The 21,565-nt window shown below is 37.7% G+C and overlaps 1 protein-coding gene across 3 annotated transcripts in view; it reads left to right on the top strand.

Moving 5' to 3' along the window:
- The window catches only part of LOC144021734 (fucolectin), a 76,372-nt gene extending 55,100 nt beyond the window's left edge, over window positions 1-21,272 (top strand). For 2 of the 3 annotated variants that reach the window (XM_077525813.1, XM_077525814.1), the window contains 5 exons: window positions 3,061-3,205; window positions 3,311-3,500; window positions 14,993-15,057; window positions 15,988-16,267; window positions 17,848-18,674. In XM_077525813.1, coding sequence (XP_077381939.1) covers window positions 3,406-3,500; window positions 14,993-15,057; window positions 15,988-16,267; window positions 17,848-18,025 — 618 coding nt within the window. In that variant the 5' untranslated portion in view covers window positions 3,061-3,205; window positions 3,311-3,405 and the 3' untranslated portion in view covers window positions 18,026-18,674. Of the gene's footprint in view, window positions 1-3,060; window positions 3,206-3,310; window positions 3,501-14,992; window positions 15,058-15,987; window positions 16,268-17,847; window positions 18,675-20,679; window positions 20,954-21,051 lie in introns of those variants that run through there. The other variant, XM_077525815.1, reaches the window with a different exon arrangement.
- Window positions 21,273-21,565: the final 293 nt, after the last annotated feature.

The following is a 21,565-nucleotide window of genomic DNA, read 5'->3' as shown; positions in this document are numbered from 1 at the left end:
ATTCATATTTAGAAAATACTAATCAGTAAGCTTGTAGAGTGTAAGATTTATATGAAAATGTATTATTTATTTATCTGAAATTTCAGTCTTATAGAGGTTGTAATCTGTTTCATGTTTGAACAGCATTAAAATAAAAATATTAAGGCTTAATGTGCCGTTCATATAACATTCTTCCATGCTCAAGGTGTGAATCCTAAAAAAAAAAAAAAAAAAAAAAAAAAAATCGATTCTGCCGATTATTGAATCGATTCGAGAATCGCGCGATGTAGTATCGCGATATATCGCCGAATCGATTTTTTTTTAACACCCCTAATTACTAGTAATTATTTAGTAACTTGTAGTTAAAGAACAAATGCAAACCCATTTCACTTTATTCGCTTCACTTTTCGCTTCACACACCACAGGAAACAGGAAGTGACCTCATCGAGCTCTAGAAGTTAAACATGTCAATTTGACCCTTTTAATTTTGTGTCATCTGTGAGCTGAAAGGCATCAACGCTAATTGGGGACACGCGTGTTTAATAATTTCACTAGAACGCATTTCCTGATATGATAAGTCAGTCGGTATACTTATTATCCGTTAGCATAACTGCCACGGGCAACACGTGCAATGTACAGTCGGCGGTGGGATTTGAACCCGCGACCTCCTGCTTCCTGTACATGCGCTCTCCCAAATGCTTTCAGCATTCCCACAATAAATAATCTCATCACTTCATAGGTGAATTTAACAAACAAGTGGTTCAACCGGGTTCTGTATGCTTTGTGGAAACTGCTGCAAACCTCGAATGCGTCTCTAAATTCTCAGAAAAAAACAAAGCGCAGACTGATTCCGCCGCCACCTGCATTGCAAGTGATCCCAGGTTTTCATGTTTCACGTTTAACCAACTGCAGTCCGGCCTCTCAATGACACTGAGCTCGCATGCTGCTTTTGCTCCATCTTGTGGGCAATAGCGCCTCCTGGTGGCTGATTGATGAACACATGATTCATTGTGTAATCTTGGTCTTTCAGCCTCAACAAATACAGCAGTTGTTTGTTTTTTTTCTCTCTCTCTCTTTGCTTGTTTGGATGTTTTAGTTATTATACATAAAACTATACTTACTATTATCATACTATAGTAATAATATAAAAACTACACTTAGTCAGGTAGTTGTCATGAGACATTCCATTCATATGTGACTGACTAAGCCTGACTAATGACATCAATCAAGCAAACCATCATACTTGCACAGTCAAGTCAGTAATTGACTTTATTATTAGGTTTTATATGGTCTGAAAACAAAATGACGGAGGTTCTTACAAGACATCCAACATTCGTGTGGGAATCTTGCAAAGACGGATTTGTGACGTGAAATTCTCCCGTTTCAAACACACTCACGACCGTGCTATGCCCACCACGGACCGCCGTGACCAATGTGAGGGGGGATTCAACCACAAGCAGACGTCTGTGCTGTCTTCAGCCTCGAATCATCTGGTGCGGGTGCAGCATAACACCAATAATTGCAGTTCAATTAACCTCGGAATGTAATGTCAGGAGAGAGCGTTTACGAAGGCTGATTGTCTTGAATAATTAGATTTCAGCTCATTTTTGGGGTTTAGGGAGCCCTGCAGATTGGCTAAAATATCTCTCACTCTAAATTCATAATTATGTTTTTTTTCTGTGTGTGTGTACTCATATTTTGGGTGAATGATCACAGCAAATTCTGTTGCCGGAATTCCTTGGCCCGTGATAATGATGCCACCTACAGGTGCGTTTGCGGATATTGCGAATGAGGCCTCCTGATTCGATGCCTCTGCAGGCTGCAGAGGTACGATGACCCTTCTGGTTTGTAGCTTTGTGTGTCACCTCCGGGGAAATGGAGAGCTTGTTGTGCGTGATATATGAGGGAATGTGTTGTGCGTACGTGCGCATGTGCTTTTTCATGCATCTCTTGGGGTAGCACAGCAGAAGGCGGCTGCCATATCGCAGATGCATGTGTAACTTCAAAGTGGCAACGTGCATGCATGGTTCAGGCTATTTATGACGCAGTTACACGAAGGACACCAATGTGTGTTTACACCGGCCTTTATATCACCTGGACATGTACTGAGATACTTCTCACCGCCCTTTTGCTCCATACCCGATCTTATTCCAATCGGATTTTCCAGACGTTTTGGGGGTATAACAGACAAGCAGTGAAATCCTTCTGGCCCAAGGGTGAAGGCGAGTACATATGTGTGACCTGGAACAAATTTGAACACTATTAACTCATTCAGTCGCCGCCATTTTCACATTGCGCAATCCCGTTGGCTCCCGGCTGTTTGACTGGATTTTGACCGATTTTGCAAGGCCCACAGAATATTGTGTTCTATTGCTATAAAAGCACGGAACCGATCAAAAGAAAGATTAAAGTCTCTTCTTTCATCAGGAAAAAAAAAAATGTTTCTATCTGTTTCCGTTTGCAGCAATTAGCATTAGAATTTTCATCAGTTTTCACAAATCTATTTAAAATTCAAAGTAATTTCACTTTTTTTCTACATGGCCCTGGTTGATCTCCTTTGCTCTGCTGCCACCTGCTGGTGGTTTGTGTAATAACTAGCATTTCTGCAACTGTTCTTTGCAGTTGAGAGGCTGAATCAAAGTCTTCTGCATGCTCTAGCATAAAAGCAAACAAACAAAAAACGTATAAATACGTCTTTGGGACACTTGGAACATTAAAAAAAAACGCATTTACACGTTTTTGGGAGTGAATGAGTTAATTGTTAAAAAATTAATCGTTTTTGGCGGTCAAAGAATTAAGGATCATGTGTAACATATATCTTTCACTTTTGAAAAAGTTGGTCAAAAACAACCTTTACTAAAAGATGGGTTAAAGATTGTATCGCGGCATCAAAGACCTTTTCTAATTTGAACATCCAAGTATGTCATATAGCTTAGATAGAAAAAGAAAAGTTCCTCAGAAAAAAAACCGTAGAAATGTCAGAAACTTGAATTCTTTGTTCTTCACTCTGCACATACAAAAGTTTTGTGCATTTCGCACATTTCCTCCAAGCGTTAACTTCCTTTTTTTCCCTCCACGCAGGTGTCTTTCCTGTCTGCTTCTGTTTGACAGAGTCAGTCGCGCCACAGCAGGAAGTGAAATAGCGCTGCGGGCAGGTCGAGTGGCAGATGGAGGAAGCGGGTGCAAAAGTGCAGCGTCAAACGAATCACACCCGACGGCAGAGACGGTGAGAGAAATACGTGACGTTGCAAAACAACATGTTAAAGTCAAAGGGTTTGCATGTGTTTTCTCATGCGAATGGCGAATAAGCCCATCCCCCTTTTGCCTCCAGACCGGGCAAAGGCGGCCATCTATCTGCTGGGCAAGAGCTGCATATAATCGAATCCTCTGTGGCTGCTTAACCCGTCATTGCTGCTGCTGTGCGCCATGTGGGAGGAACAGTTTCACCTCGTATCCACATACGGGTTGACCGACTTGTCAAAACGTCGGATCCAGCAAGTTCACCCGGAGGAGCGCGAGAGGTGCACGTCTCACAAAGGATGCTCGGCACTAGGGGTGTTAAAAAAAAATCGGTTCGGCGATATATCGCGATACTACATCGCGCGATTCTCGAATCGATTCAATAAAAAAAAAATCGATTTTTAAATTTTTTTTAATTTTTTTTATTTTTAAGAGCTCAGAATTGTTCATTCGTGAGTCTTACCGATTCAACGTCTTATCATCATTGCCTTTTTTTTTTTTTTTTTTTTTTTGTGTGTGTGAATCGATTTTTAAACTTCCATTTTTAATGGAAAAATATTCAACCAAACATCTGACTTCGGGTTCGGATTCACACCTTGAGCATGGAAGAATGTTATATGAACGGAACATTAAGCCTTAATATTTTATTTCAATGCTGTTCAAACATGAAACAGATTACAACCTCTATAAGACTGAAATTTCAGATAAATAAATAATACATTTTCATATCAATCTTACACTCGACAAGCTTACTGATTAGTATTTTCTAAATTTGAATGAAAAAAAAATACATTCGTATCGGGATTAATCGGTATCGAATCGAATCGTGACCTGTGAATCGTGATACGAATCGTAATCGTCAGGTACGAGGCAATTCACACCCCTACTCAGCACAGCCACATTTTCTGAATGTTAACGCAACAATTACACAGAAGCGACTTCGGCCTTCACTGTTGGTGAGACGCTCTCCCACTCATTCCTTATTTTCCACCCGGGCTTTTGCAATGGGCTCCTAATCGGACTCCCGGGCAGAGCACTGGACCGACTGCAATATGCGCAGAATTTGGCTGCCAGGGTTACCAGCTGAACCAAAACTTGGCTGCACATCACCCCCCCACCACCACCATGTAACACCGACATTGGCTTCCACTGAAATTCCGGATAAGCTTCAACTCTTCACCTACAAACTTCAACAACTATTTGCAGAAAATAATTATTATGGAACAGTTAATTTGCTGCATGCATCTTCCAATTTTACGAGATTTAGCACAACGGTTAATGGTCCATGAAGACAGAGAAACCCAACCACTCTCAGACCCCCAACACCACGAGCCCTCCACTCTTCCAATTTCGTTCACGATTTTTAATACGCCGTGAACGTTGCCATTGTTCAATGAAAATTATGATCAAGGAGTTTGTGGCTTTATATTGCGTGTCCTCACACATCAGTGAGTTGCATTTTGATGTGCCGAAAGCACAGCACACTTAACTCATTTGCTCCCAATAACGTATAAATACGTTTTTTTTCTAAGTGTCCCAAAGACGTATTTATACGTTTTTGTTTTTGTTTTTTTGTTTTTAATGCTAGAGCATACAGAAGGCTTTGATGCAGCCTCTCAACTGCTCTCAACGGTTGCAGAAATTGTAGTCATTACACAAACGACCAGCAGGTGGCAGCAGAGCAAAGGAGATCAAGCAGGGCCATCTTGAAAAAAAAGCTCAATTACTTTTAAATAGATTTGTGAAAACTGATGAAACTTTGCTCTCTTCTAATGCTAATTGCTGCAAAACGGAAACAGATAGAAACATACTTTTTTTTTTTCCTGATGAAAGAAGAGACTTTAATCTTTCTTTTGGTAGGTTCCATGCTTTTATAGAAATAGAACAATATTTTGTGGGCCTTGCTAAATCAGTCAAAATCCAGTAAAACAGAGCGAACGGGATTGCGAAATGTGAAAATGGCGGCGAGTGAACGAGTTAAGTGGTGAAACCAGGTGTCATTTTTTTTTTATGCTGAGCAGGGTTGTTAGTATTCGCTCAATGTAACTAATTAAATAACTTTGTCATCTAACTTAAATTTTAAAACAAGTAAGCAGTCAAGAAACTGAATAAATATCTACATTGCTACCTGAGAAATTGTTATGCATCTCTTGTGCAGCTCTCATTCGATGCTGCAGATGTGACCTCATAACATGGCTGTTGAGTGAGTAACGCTTCCTTTTAAATAGCTCAGAGTATTCTGCTGTTACATCATCCAAGCACAAACTGTCAAGGAGCTGCACATCGCCACTTTTTTTTTTTTTTTTAACACTCCTGCTATCGTCATAACCACGGCAGGTCCAACATTTGCCTCCTGTGAACTCATTAGTGTGCAAAGGTCGGTCCATGTGTGTGGATTTGCACCGCGGAATGGCAAGTCTCAAACCCGTAACGCTGCTGAGTGATGGCTGAGATACGTCGGTTGGAAAAAAAAGATCATGCGCGTGTACAGTATTCTTTTGCGTGTGTGTGTGTTTGTTCGCTATTGTTTGCACCATACTGGGAGAATGACAATCCACAGGGCCACTTCTCCATTTCTCTTCTCTCGAGGGCTGTGAGGTCACGGCCGAGGAAAGATAATTGGGAGGTGTAATACAGAAAGGTTAAAGAACAAAAAAAAAAGAAAAAAAAAGCCGAGGCAATCATAGTTTATCACTTCGCAAAGGGACAAATCGCAATCGCAAACCCGTCATTGAACAAAGCTTGAAATCAAATTCACATGGAGATATTAATTTATAGGCCCATGCAAGAAATGCACACAAATACAATAATCTGATGAAGTGTAATTTCATATATATATATATATATATATATATATATATATATATATATATATATATATATATATATATATATATATATATATATTAGGGGTGTGAATTGCCTAGTACCTGACGATTCGATTCGTATCACGATTCACAGGTCACGATTCGATTCGATACCGATTAATCCCGATACGAATTTATAAGTCGATTGTTGCGATTTTTTTCATTCAAATTTAGAAAATGCTCATCAGTAAACTTGTAGAGTGTAAGATTTGTATGAAAATGTATTATTTATTTATCTGAAACTTGGTTGTAATCTGTTTCATGCTTGAACAGCATTGAAATAAAATATTAAGGCTTAGGAAATTTAATAAGGAAATTTTGAATCTGATTGAAAGGCCATGACATGTGGGGTCCCTCAAGGGTCAGTCCTTGGACCCCTGTTGTTCAGTCTGTATATGTTACCTTTGGGTCAAATGCTTCAGAACACCGATGTTGACTATCATAGTTATGCAGATGACACACAACTGTATTTATCGATGTCCCCAAATGACAGCAGTTCTATTAACGTATTGTGTCATTCTCTAGAGCAAGTTAACAACTGGATGAACCAAAATTTCCTTCAGCTGAACGAAAACAAAACGGAGCTCATTGTTTTCGGCAATAAAGAAAAGAGGATTGCTGTTAAAAAACAGCTTGAGTCACTGTCTTTAGAAACTAAAGACCAAGTTCGAAATCTTGGGGTATTAATAGACTCAGATCTGACCTTCAGTAATCATATTAAATTCATCACTAAAACAGCCTTTTACCAGCTGAAAAACATATCCAGACTGAAGGACTGCATGCGTCAAGCAGACCAAGAGAAGCTTATCCATGCTTTTATCTCCAGCAGACTAGATTACTGTAACGGTCTTCTGACTGGACTCTCTCAAAAGAACATGAGACAATTGCAGCTCATTCAGAACGCTGCAGCTCGAGTTCTGACCAAAACAAAAAGATCAGAACATATTACTCCAGTACTTAAGGATTTACACTGGCTCCCTGTCAGCTGTAGAATCGATTTTAAAGTTCTGCTACTCGTCTATAAATCACTAAATGGTTTGGGTCCTGAATATATCCAAGAAATGCTGATTGAGTACAAACCCAGCAGGGCTCTGAGATCTACAGACTTGGGCCAACTAGTGGAACCCAGAGTTCGAAGCAAACATGGTGAAGCTGCATTTAGCTATTATGCTGCACATAGATGGAATAGGCTGCCAACAGAAGTGAAGTCAGCCCCGAGTGTAAATGCTTTCAAATCCAGGTTAAAAACTTTGCTTTTTTCTTATACCTTTGATTAGGGACTTTTAAACAGCTTTAATTAAGTGTTTTTTTGTTTTTGTTTTTTGTTTTTTTTCCTCTGAATGTTAACTATTGTTTTTTGATGCTTATGTGTTGTCTTTCCTCGTGTAAAGCACATTGAGTTGCCTTGTGTATGAAATGTGCTATACAAATAAACTTGCCTTGCCTTGCCTTGCCTATGAATCGTGATACGCATCGAATCGTCAGGTACTCGGCAATTCACACCCCTACTAAATACTGTATGCATACGCACATGGCTACACAAACAAATATACGCACACACGGGTGAAAAATGACCCTTGGACATGACAGGAATGGAGACAGACAACCATGTGTCAAAATGTCCGTCCATCCATCCGTTATCCAGCCATCCATTTGTTCATCCGTCCGTCTGTCTGCCAGCCAATTCGTTTATCGGTCCATCGATCAAGCCCCGCCCCCCCCCCACCGCCATCTGTCTGTTCATTCATCCATCAAACATGGTTTGGAATTAGGGCCTGAGGCGCCTGCTCCAACCTTCTTGAGGCCGGTACAACCATAACATAACATAACATAACATGTATTTATCATTTTGACTGCATCATATCCACAAAACCGGAGATGAAATTACATCTGGCAAGCTTGTTCGACCGCAGTAGAGAATGAGAAAAAGATGAGCATGTTTCTGCCCCCCCACATGTGCATATGACGAGCTTTAGGCGCCACATGCACATATACGATCATTCGTAGCAACACTGGAAAATACACGTTTCTTTGCGCTGGTGTTCACATCCAGCCATATGCTGCAAATTCACGTCACCGTGATTGATAAATGCACGTCAAGTCGAGACGAAATGATGTCGTTGCTTGTTTATTTGCTAGACTAAACGTAAAAAAATGTTACAGTGCAATTCACACGGATTGGAAAGCCGTTAGATTTCTCCCGTCCATTTGATGCCAAAATGGCATAATAGTTATTAGGGTTGTCACGATCAAGGGCAATATCGTGATATCGTGATATTCAAACTGCCACAATATCGTCGTCGTCGTCACGTTCACAATAATTAAAGGGAACACATCTGTTAAAAAAAAAAAAAAAGTCAGGTTGATTTCCATTTGTGCAGTTCTAGCACCATCTAGTGGCTAGTTTATTAGTGCAATTTGATTTGCATTTGGGATGTTTTGGCCTTCGATGTTTAAAATCTATGCAAATTGTCAAATGAAGGGGAACCGAATTTGCTTGTGAAGCCATCAATGTGTGCTTCAATATTATTATTAGAGATTGTAGGTGGTTTATATGCATTGCTGTTATGTACAAAAGCACAATATTGAGCTTTTTTTTTAGTATGAGCTCTCTTTTCTTTTTTTTTTTTTACAATATTGTGATCTTTTTTAAATATCGCCAACGCCCCCACAATATCGTGATAATTATCGTATCGCGATAATATCGCATCGTGATGTTTGTTGGATATCGTTACATCCCTAATAGTTGTTATTATTATGAAAACAAATATTTTTGCACTCATTTTTCCATACACACAGAGATACTGTTTTTTTAAAAAAATTATTTATTTATTTATTTATTGGCAGGCTTTCTGGCCGGGACACATGCTTACAGACTTGGTCGCTCTCGACTGGCTCCCTATCTCACTGTAATTATGCTTATCCTCTTTTGGGGTGAACCCCCCCCAAGCCCCCCCCCCCTCCCCCTCCCTTCCAGCTCTATTTACCCCTTCTTTCTAATCTTTATAGATCCCGAGCCAGTTGTCATGGAAACATGGAGTACGCTCGGCACATGGCCTCCCTTTTGAATGCAATTAATTTCTAAGCCTGATTCATGCTTTCTTTCTATGGTGCGGGGGGGGGGGGGGGGGGGGGGCAATATTAACTGGGGTGGCCGGTAATTGGGGTAAGAGGAAATAGAGAAGCGGATGAAGTGAAATCAGAGGTTTTTTTATGAACGCGTTGAAATTGTGAGGTGCGAGCTGAGCGTTGGTCGGATGGTTTGATGCGGGGGGGATAAAAAGAGGATCAAGAAGTGGAATGAGATTTATTTTCTATCAGCCTCCCCCTGTACACGTCTCCCTCGTTTCATTTTTTTTTCAGTTGGCAAGCACGCGGATGTGTATGAGGGGCTTGAGAACGGTTCGCTTTCATCATCAGTCTGTGACCAAAAATGTACAGGACATTTTCAGCCGTTTATCCAAAATGTTTAAATATGTTGAATTCCTGTTCACGTCCTTTTGAAATCAATTTAGGTTGTCAACTGTTTTTTTTTTTTTTTTCTCAAGGAAGGGGTGTCCAAACTTTTTCATTTGAGGGCCACATACAGAAAATCAGAATGATGCAAAGGCCACGTAATGTTATGAACAGAAATTGTTTAGTCCTAAAAAAAAATAAAAAATGTACAAACAATTTATTTGTGCTTTTGCATATTTAGAAAAATGCTACAGTACATAAACCAATTTATTTGTAATATGGCAGTAGGGTTAAAATGAGTTAGTTTTAATTAGCTTTCAGGGCGGTTCTGTTTTTATTAGTTTTAGTTCTTTAATAAATGCTTAGTTTTAGTATTAGTTTTAGTTTCTTTTTTTTTTTATTGTATTACTTGTGCGCAATATTTAAAAAACACCATGGGAGCGACGTCATCTGAAGGTGCTTTTCTATTGGTTGCTGCTAGATGATGTCACTTTCTACGTGACATACTTTCAAATGTCATTATTCTGGTTTAGATCAAAATAAATCTACAAAAAAAAATTAAAAAATCACATTTAAAGTCATCCGCAAAGTCTCATGCATTAAATTAATTACCAAAGACTAAAACGAAGGGAGTTTTTGCTGTAATTATAGTTAGATTTAGTTAGTTTTGTAAACATAAAATGTAATTTCAGTTAGTTTTCGTTTTTTTTTTAAAAAACATTTTCGTTTTTATTTTAGTGCATTAAATTAATTACCAAAGACTAAAACGAAGGGAGTTTTTGCTGTAATTATAGTTAGATTTAATTAGTTTTGTAAACATAAAAAAAAAAAAAAAAAAAAACAAACGAAAAAATAAAACGACCATGTATACTAAGGCGTTTTTTTGTTGTTGTTGTTGTTTTTTTTTTAAAACGACCATGTATAGTAAGACGTTTTTTTTTTAAAGAGAAAAAAAAAAAAAAAAAGTTTTGTAAACATAAAATGTAATTTCAGTTAGTTTTCGTTTTTTTTTTTTAAAAACATTTTCGTTTTTATTTTAGTGCATTAAATTAATTACCAAACACTAAAACGAAGGGAGTTTTTGCTGTAATTATAGTTAGATTTAGTTAGTTTTGTAAACATAAAATGTAATTTCAGTTAGTTTTCGTTTAAAAAACAAAACAAAAACATTTTCGTTTTTATTTTAGTTCCTTAAGGAAATTGTTTTGGGAATTTTAGTTGTAGTTATTCGCTAGTTTTTGTTAACTAAAATAACCTTTAATAGCACTTGTATTACAATTAAATGTATTATAAATATTTTACCTGAGTCAAATGCCATTTTTAGCATACGCCGCGGGCCACTGAAAAATGGACGGCGGGCCGTATTTTGGACACCCCTGACGTTAGACAATCTGCATCCAGTTGCAACAGGGGGCTTGATCTTACAAAGGGGTGCGACGGCACATAAAGAGGTATGTGTGTGTGTGTAGGGGGGGGGGGGGGGAGAAGAAGTCTGTGAAGAAGAAGAGAAAATGATGAGGAATGAGACGAGATGACGAGCGCAAGAAGCCAAGTGACAGCCGCACACAAGCAGCTGAGTGAAAAGAGCCAATTAATTCCTTCCACGTGTTTTCAGACAAAGGCCGCATGTACTTGACCTCCCCCCTGGCGGGCAGATGGGAGAGAGTGATGGATGAAAAAAGCACGGTGACGAATGTAAACTTAGGATTGAGCGGATAGGAGAAGGATGGGAAAGGAAACAAATAGACGCAGGCTGTGAGGATGGGGGTTGTCAGAAATAGGTCAAGTAAGGATAAGGTACTGTAATGTGTGACAGTTGTCGTCATTGAAACTTTAATGTGTTGATAAGGGGGGGAAAAAATATCCTGAAGTCATATTGTGGAGATTTTCATTTTTCTTCTTCTTCTAAATGGTCCAGCATAGTCCCTGAACTCGTCATTCAAGCCGTCTTTAACTCGTTCACTGCCAATGACGACTATAGACGTCAAAAATCCAAGCAAACAGCCAGTGCAAATTTTGACAAGAAATTTGAATTTAGTTTTAGTTTTTCATTGTTTTCATTCATAGTTATTAATCCCCATTGTTATTAATAACAACAATGACAACAATTTCATTGCTAAGTGCTACCATCGTGCATAGTGATCGGTCTTGGTCTTACTGAGACCACAAACTGGGTCTCGACCTCCAGAAGTCAATTTAGTCGACTAAAATTGCTCCTTATTTTTGTTGACTAAAGGTTGGATTAAAACTCAAATACAATCAGGTGACTAAGTTATGACTAAGGCTTTAATTATATTTAGTCAGAAGACTATAACTAAAACTAAATTGAAATTTCTTTTTTTTTTTTTTATTAAAATTTTAATTTAATTTCATTTAATTTATTTTTTTTTTTTTCAAAATTAACACTGGCTGTTTGCTTGGATTTTTTACGTCTATAGTTGTCATTGGCAGTGAATGAGTTAATGTAAAATGCCAATGCAAATCATTGTTGTTGTTGCAACACACGAGAGCTTTCATGCCAGGATGAAGCAGCCACTTTGCATTCAATGCAGTTTTTATTTATTTTTTATTTTTTTATTATTATCATTAGTCTATTGTAGATAAGCGAACAGGAGGAGGGGCATAGCTACATCATGAGCATTATATGAAACTGTTAAGCAATCAATAAAGTGCATCAAGGCAGCGTGTCAACTAGCGTTGTTCCGATACCGATACTGGTATCGGCAGAGGTGCCGATACTGCATTAAAAAGTGGTATCCGTATCGGTGACTACTCACAAGTAAAATGCCGATACCATTAATTCCAACGCTAATATAGGATTTTGGATGCAGCATCTTGCGTCTTGCTGGCGCACGACATTGACTGGTATGTGACATGTTCACTGCATGCCGATCTAAGATATCCTATTGGCCCTTGAATGCTCTGAACCAAAAAAAAAATGAAAGTATCGGTATGGTATCGGTATCGGCCGATACTGCAAAGCTGAGTATCGGTATCGGGAGCCAAAAAACAGTATCAGAACAACACTAGTGTCAACATCTTTTGTTGTTACTTCGACGTTGGCTTCTCACAATGTCCAAGCTTTGGAGGTTGCAAATTTGCACGCGGTTTAGCTAGCTGCTACAAAAGACATGACATGAATGGACTTAAAAAAAAAAAAAAAAAAAAAAAAAAAAAAAAAAGCCAGTAAGCCGTAAACCAGTCTGCGGCTAGGGATCCTGGATGTTGAAGTTGTTTTTAACATTAATAAAAAAAACTTTCCATAGGTTGGCTGTGTTAGCTTGCGCATTAGCCGCATATGTACACGCTGATATGTTTTTATAAAAAGTGAAGCCCTGGTAAAGCACTGAGGAAGGACAACATATGGTGTGGATAAAGCGCTATATTAGTGCACTCCATTCATCCCTTATGATCCAATTGGATTTTTTATTTTTTTTGTAATTTTTTTTTACTATGACACGCTTTTTCGCAAAAGGACAATTAGTAATCCATTCAAATGGATTTGTTGGTTAAATGGTAAACAAATATGCAAATGCAAATTTGGTGCACGAGTCCAGGTTTTAATACATAAATAGATAGATAGACAGACAGATCCTTTGACAGTCAAGGGAGGCAACCTGCAAATATATTTTGAAATGCTTCATAGACGTGTGACAGGTGTGATGAGCTGCAACATCAACTGAAATACTTTTGTTATGACTGTCTATTTGCAAATAGAGATCTGAATGTATATTTGTGTTGAATGAGGTGTAACAAAACTGACAAAATAGCACGTCAGGTTTTGGACATACTCCGATTTGCTCAGTGATATCCACCAAACGCTGCATCCTGACATATTAAACAATGTTGTGGGGTTGACGGACACCATGAATCACGTTTAGTTTCATTTTTTAGTGAGGCCACGCTAAGCGTTTATCAGGATACTCGCATTTTACGGATATTCAAATACAAATCATAATGGGCTGCAAACATATTTTTCAATGAGTCAAAGGGAGCAGTCACAGTTGCCGGTTTTTGGGCAGATCGCATGCGATGATGCCGAACCATTCAAAACAAGAAAAATATGAACGAAAATAAATGCAAATTCCATTTTGGCAGACGTGACCTGTGTCATAAATCCAAAATACTTTAAACTATCAGGAGCGGGTTGACAACATTTTTTATATTATGCAAAGTACTAACACAAAGCACCTCAAAAAAAAAAAATATATACATACAAAAAAAAAAAAAAAAAAAATATATATATATATATATATATATATATATATATATATATATATATATATATATATATATATATATATATATAATACATACTTTACTGTACTTTCATTTATTTAATTCAATCTCCGGTGTAATAACCTGATTTATTGATTGATTGAATTTTAGTTTTTATTTTTCCTTATTATTATTATTATTATTATTATTAATTCAATCTCTGGTGTAATAACCTTATTTATTGATTGATTGTATCCTTATTTTTCATTTTATTATTATTATTCTTGTCATTATTAATTCAATCTCTGGTGTAATAACCTTATTTAGTGATTTAATTTTTGTAAAATTTTATTATCTGTTCTCATTGCTGCTGGACATGTAAATTTCCCAGAGGGATCAATAAAGTCAAGTCTAAGTCTAAGTTTAATAGCAGGTGAGTTCTGCAGGATCGCACACATTTTTTTTTTTTTTGTGTGTGTTATTGTTGCAAAAATAATTAATAATCTCCAAGTTTGGTATTGTACATGGGTTCATGACAAAAAAAAAAAAAAGTAAGTCTAAGTGAAGCCACACATGATAAATAATAAATAGTATAGTTACTGCCATAAAATTAGAATTAATGTATGTGCAATTTAATAATTTTTCATTCATTTGTTTGCATTATCAATATAAATGTAAAATGTAAAAGAAAAAAACAAAAGATGTAGGCACCTGTTCAGTAAGTTTGTTAGTTGGTGGGAGTAATCTGCAAGGAGGCTTGCACATAAAATACTGTTTGAGTTGCAAAAGAAAACAAGCTTATCATTGAAGTGTTGTATTGTATTACGCGGGCTCACAAAGATTCCGTTGCAATTATCATAACAAGCACGCTAAGGCACAGTTCAAACAAAATAAAACCAACAGTCATTTATTTGACCAGGATATTCTCTTGATAAAACAGGACAATCACACATAGGTAAGCTCAAGAGTATAAAATAAGAGTTCACTAACACAACACCAACGGGTTTGCACCTTTCAAGTGAACCGAGATCTTCAGGTAGGTCAAAACATCCAAAATCCAGAAGTTGCTTTACTTGGTTGAACGAAATACCAGTAGGAGAAAAACATTGCGACTTGAAAAAGATTCACGGAGAAAGTCTACTATTAAATTATAATCACAGATAACATTTTAATCATTCTTAATTAGGGGAAGTTAACGCTCATGTCATTGACGTGTTGATTCATTTCCACAGGATGATTATTTTAACCGTGGTGCTCACCTTGTTGGCTGTAACCGAAGAGGCCAGCAGTTTGAAGGGTAAGTCTTCTCTGAAAAACAAAACACACAAAAAAACACAAAATATTTATTTATTTTATGCCTAATAGCAAATATGATGATCTGCACCCTTGTCTGTATTGGACTTATTTATCCCTGTTGGGTTCCCAATTTTTCATTCCGAGCTTTCAGTACTTCAGTACAGACCCACAAGATGCCCATATTTGGTGTCTTGTATATTCAAAAGCCGACGTTCCAAACACTGGTTGAATTCCAAATTGTACTCTTGCACTTAAAAAAAGGCATTAAGAAAAGCTCAAATGCAGATACGTCATTGAACATTAACTCTTTGACCGCCAAAAACGTTGAATGACGTATCCTAAAAATCCTAATGAATGCCGGCATAAACTACGTTTTTTTTTGTTTTGTTTTGTTTTTGTTCCCTCAACGGGAAGCGTAACATCTTGTGCAGCACTGCCTTGTCCTTGGGGTTGTGAAATCCCAAAAAGCAGCCACTAATCATGGCCAGCAGATGGCAGCATTGTATCTATTTCCAATGGGCTGCCGGGTGTCTAAAATTACGATGAATCTGATCAAATCGAACGTTTTCAAGGGTGACATGAATGATCAAAGCCTTGGTCACATTAAATTTAATTCACAGAGTGTCGAAAAAAAATAGTGTCAAAGTCACTTTTGTGCAAAAAAATTTATCTTTTCACAAAAAGCTTTTTTTCTATCATTTTTTTTCTATTTATGCAAATGTCACTTAAATGACCTATTTTCAAATGGTGATTACTAAAGAACAGAATAAGGTAGAAACATACTTTTTTGTGAAAAAATATTTTGTTTGCTTTGAAAGATGGGTGAAAATGCTTGAAATCGGCTGGCACTGTTGGTGTTGTTTCTTGGATAATGTTTGGCAGTCAAAGCGTTAATTTCCCCACAAAGACATTCAACATTTTCTCTGTCCAGGTAACATTGCCCTGAACGGAAAAGCCTGCCAATCCTCCAGGTACGGCAATACCAGCCCCCAAAGGGCCGTCGATGGAAATCGCGCAAGCAACTGGAGACAAAACTCTTGCACGCACACAAACAAAGATATGAAACCATGGTGGAGACTGGACCTCCAAAAACGATACAAAATCAACACCGTCACCATTACGAACAGAAGAGATTGTTGTCACAACCGGATTAATGGAGCCGAGATCCGCATTGGGGACTCGCTTGACGACAATGGCAATGCTAATCCCAGGTAAGTGTGCTAATGCGTGTCAAAATGGACGGAGCTTCTTCATCTTGTGCCGGGGCAAGTTTGGTTCAACATGTTTGTGAATTTGGTAGACCGCGCGACACCTCGATAGGCATTTTTTATTGCAAGCATATCTCATATGGCAATTTAGTGACCAAAAGTAGACTAGATTTTAGACCAGGGGTGTCCAAACTTTTTCAATTGAGGGCCACATACAGAAAATTCAGAAGGGCCACATAATGTTATGAAGAGAAATTGTGTTTTTTAGTCCTAAAAATTGTACAAATAATTTATTTGTGCTTTTGCATATTTAAAAAAATGCTACAGTATATAAAGCAATTTATTTGTAATATGGCAGTAGGGTTATTATAGTTTGGGAATTTTGGAATTTTAGTTTTTATTTTATTTATTTTTATTTTTATTTTATTTAGTTTTGTTTTTTAAATTTAGTTGGTTTTAATTAGTTTTCAGGGTGGTTCTGTGAGTTTTTATTAGTTTCAGTTCTTTAGTAAATAATTAGTTTTATTTTAGTTTCAGTATTAGTTTTAGTTTTTTTTGCAAAAAAATGTATATTACTTGTGCACAATATTTAAAAAACACTATTGGAGCGATGTCATCTGAAGATGCTTTTCTATTGGCTTGCTCGATGACGTCACTTCAGTGTGACATAATTTCAATCGTCATTATTCTGTTTGTTTGTTTGTTTTTATAATCAAAATAAATCTACTAAAAATCATCCCCAAAGGCTCATGCATTAAATTAATTGCCAAAGACTAAAACGAAGGACGTTTGCTATAATTATAGTTAGTTTTAGTCAGTTTTGTAAACATAAAATGTAATTTGATCGTTTTTGTTTTTTTTTTAAAAACGTTTTCATTTTTATTTTATTTCGTTAACAAAATTGTTTTTTGAATTGTATTCGTTATTTTGTTAACTCATTCGCTGCCATGGACGACTATAGACGTCGAATATCGTTTTAATTAGATTGGCAGTGGATGAGTTAATTTTTGTTAATTAAAAAAACGTTTAATGTCACCTGTGTTTTTCAACGCCCTCCCTTCTTTGACCATCCCCAAACATTTTTTGTTTTTATCAATTTATTTGACCTGAGTCAAATGCCATTTTTTAGCATATGTCGCGGTGCCACTGAAAAATGGACAGCGGGCCGCAAACGGCCCCCGGGGCCGTAGTTTGGACACCACTGTTTTAGAATGACTAAAAGCAGGTGTACATTTTGGCTTAGGTGGCATAATGTGATTTTGGTTCATCGAGGCAGACATACTGAGCTTATGGTCTCCTCTTTACCATCTCCTGCATGGACTCCACTGAGTCTTTCTGGCATGTAGACCGATCTCTAATGAATTTGGTTTTGGTTTTGCTTGGCCAGGAGTTGGCTATGTTCCCTCCCACAACGGCACATAAGTGTCAAACACCGTTTATCTGCAAACTACGACCAAACGGAAGCAAACTCCACTCCACTAGACTTGCACCAGGCACAGATATAGGACAAGTAATGTTTTTATACTCCACTGCTAACTTTTTATTTTATTTTATTTTATGTATTTAAATGTCGTTTCCTTTAGATGTACTGTGATTGCATCGATCGCAGCTGGCCACTCCAAATCGTTTGCGTGCAACGGGATGGAAGGGCGCCACGTCAACATCGTGATTCCTGGAAAACGAGAATACCTGACGCTGTGCGAAGTGGAAGTACAAGGGGACGGGGCCGACGAGGACTCCAACCATGACGACTGCAGCTGAGTCACGAGCGTTCCGCAAAAGCCAAATTCTTATTTGGAGTTCAATTTCTCATAATGCATTAATCATATTTTTTTCTTTATTTTTAAGCTTAAGGTACCTGTACTGTCGTCTTTAGGATGACTTCGGATCGTTTTACTCTTCTACAAAGTAACACTAATAGCTTGGCCAAATCACAGACAGGTGGCAGTTCATTTGGCAATGTTTACATTTTAAACTCCACAGACTGTAAATGACATATTCAGCTTCAATTTGCAAAATAAGTATGCATAATGTCAAACCTTTTTGTGGGGGTGGTGATAAGGGGAGGTCAACATAAACCACATTCTCCTTTCCGCTTTCAATCTATTATCATCCAGGTAATTGATTGACCATCAAGATCTTCCACACCTATTCATTGATAATAAAGCTAATCAGTGTATTATTGCAGCACATCCATATTTCTGGCCTTTTCTTTGGGTATTTTATGTATCAAATGCGACACAATATCCATCAGCCCAGCATCAAGGGCTCTTGGTCATTGGGGGAGGGGTCAGTAGAAGAAAGTCCCCCTACCTCACTTTCACTTTATTGTGATTTTTTTTTCTTTTTTCTGCTGTATTGGTTAATAATGTATGCACTCTGTCACCAATAAATCAAAAGTCTTACTGCACTTGTTCTTGCTTTGAAATCTTTTCATTCAATTATTGTAATTAACTCATTCACTCGCCGCCATTTTCACATTTCGCAATCCCGTTCGCTCCCGGCTGTTTTACTGGATTTGGACTGATTTTGCAAGGCCCGCAGAATATTGTGTTCAATTTCTATAAAAGCATGGAACCTATCAAAAGAAAGATTAAAGTCTCTTCTTTCATCAAGAAAAAAAAAGTATGTTTCTATCTGTTTATGTTTTGCAGCAATTAGCATTAGAAGAGAGCTAAATTAAGTAATTGAGCTTTTTTTTCAAGATGGCCCTGGTTGATCTCCTTTGCTCTGCTGCCACCTGCTGGCCGTTTGTGTAATAACTACCATTTCTCTTTGCAGTTGAGAGGCTGAAGTATGCTCTAGCATTAAAAACACAAACAAACAAAAAAACGTATAAATACGTCTTTGGGACACTTAGAACATTAAAAAAACGTATTTACACGTTATTGGGAGCAAATGAGTTTTAAAATGAACAAAATATACATTATTTCAATGTTCTAATGATTTGGTGCATGTTTTATGGATTTTAGTCAACGTGGCCTTCAATCATTTGTCTCATTTTTGATACACAGAGCGAGGCAATGAGACACCAATGGAAATCTTTCCTCCAGCCATTAGTGCTTCATGTTCCACCTCACATTTATAATCACCCTGACGGGAAAAAAGCCAGAAAGTGTACAAAGTGGTCGTCGGAAAGCAAATTAAAACAAAATTTAGATTTTTAGGTACAATAGATGCAGTACAATACATATAAATTTACTGCATTTAAATAGGAGACATGACGGTCATTATCCATGTTGTTTAGCTTTGTATTTGGTTTCATTTCATGTTATGTCTTTTCTTCTGGTTTATGTGTGTTTTGTTAGCGTTCAGCCCCCGTCACTTGTGTCCACCAATCGGCTCCCTCAGCCACTTGTCTTGTCCAGGTGATTCTCGTCGTCTCGTTAGTTTGCTTGTATTTAGGTGTCTGTTTCAATTCACTCCTCAGTCGAGCGTTCGTGTTTGTTGGCAAGTGTGTCCTTGGCTCCATGTATCACAAGTAAGTGTAGTGGTTGTTCCTTTTCATCTGTTTGTTAATTTCAAGTTCTTTTTTTCTTTTTTATTATTATTTTTTTTTTGTGAGCACATCTACGGCTTGCTTTTGCCTGCTTCTCTGCACTTGTGTTCTCAACCCTGCATGCCATGTGAATATATTGCAACTTGGCAAGACTGATTCAAATATTGCATCGGCTACATAACTTGTTTACTCATTTCATAGGATGCTCTTTTTGGCCCTTCTCACCTTGTTGGTTATAACGGAAGAGGCAAGCAGCTCGAACGATAAGTCTTCTCTTCCCTGTATGAATGGGAACAGATAATCACCCTTGTCTGTCTTGGGCTTATATCTGATTGGTGGCTTCCCAATCTTTCACTTGGTGCTTTTTACTCTGTACAGACAATGAGGTGATTAATTAATGCAGACCCACAAGGTGCCCCTCCTTTTAGTGTCCTTAGCTGCTTTTCCACCAACAAGCCCAGAATGGGAGTTCTGTGGTTGTAAAAGTTCATCAGCAAATTTTAGAATAGTTTCCACGGGGTCTCAGTTCTCGGTAATTAATTCAAGTGAGTTTGATTTGAGCCCAGCTGCTGTAAAAACAACTCCAAATTTGACATATCAGCCGTGGCCCCTCAAAGTTCCAACCTGGCTCAGCAAGGCCTTCATTCTAAGAGTACATGGATGCACCCTGGGCAGTTTAATTACCCTAGTTGTGGTGGTGGTGGTGGTGGAAAAATGTGTCAACTGAAAAGTTCTGTGGTGGAAAAGCACCTATTGTGTTCAAAAGCTGCCTTTTTTTTTTTTTCATTATTTTTTTTTTTTTAAACTAGTTGAATTCCAAATTGTACTCTTGCTCTTTAGGCTCAGGTTCAGATGTAGTTATTTCATTGACCATTAGGTTGCTCCCACAAAAACATTTTCCTCTGTGCAGGTAACATTGCCCGGCATGGAAAAGCCTGCCAGTCCTCCCGGCACGGGAGTGGCAGTCCCCACAAGGCCATTGATGGAAATCGTGCAAGCGACAGGAAACACAACTCTTGTTCTCACACAAAAAAAGAGCTGAAACCATGGTGGAGACTGGACCTCAAGAAAATGCACAAAATAGACATTGTCACCATTACAAACAGAAAAGATTGTTGCCATGAACGACTTAATGGAGCCGAGATCCGTATTGGCAACTCCCTCCGAGACAATGGCAATGCTAATCCTAGGTAAGTGTGCTAATCATGTACTGTACTCATAATTGACTTTATTATATATATATATATTCTTTTTTTTTTTTTTTTTTTTTTTTCCCCCTTTCCGCAAGATGTACTGTGATCTCATCAATCCCAGCTGGCCACTCCAAATCATATGGGTGCAATGGAATGAAAGGCCGCTTTGTCAACATTGTGATCCCTGGAAGAAAAGAATACCTGACGCTGTGTGAAGTGGAAGTACAGGGCGACTAGGCATGATTGCAGCTGAGTAAAGATGATGTAAACTACTTTCAGTTCCCTGCATTGGTTAATAAAGTACTCTACAACTGCATCTTACTGTCCAGCTTCTTGCTTCTAATTTTTTTTTTTTTTTTTTTTTGTTATATAAAAACCAATTTTTATGTTGTGCAAACTTGCTCATTCACTTGCCATTTTCACATTTTGCAATCCCGGCTGTTTTACTGGATTTTGACTTTTTTTTTTTTTTTTTTTTTTTTTTTTGCAAGGCCCACACAATAGTTTTTTTTTTTTATAGCAATAGAAGACTAACATGCAACTTGCCAAAACGTTTATTCCATTTGAAAAAGGGTCTGGCCTGAGGCCAAATTTGGAGCACAAGATTTT

This window comes from Festucalex cinctus, chromosome 7, assembly GCF_051991245.1.
Source record: "Festucalex cinctus isolate MCC-2025b chromosome 7, RoL_Fcin_1.0, whole genome shotgun sequence".
Taxonomy (NCBI): Eukaryota; Metazoa; Chordata; class Actinopteri; order Syngnathiformes; family Syngnathidae; genus Festucalex; species Festucalex cinctus.
Note: the sequence above shows the minus strand (reverse complement) of the source record. Positions and strands in the feature narration are given on the sequence as shown.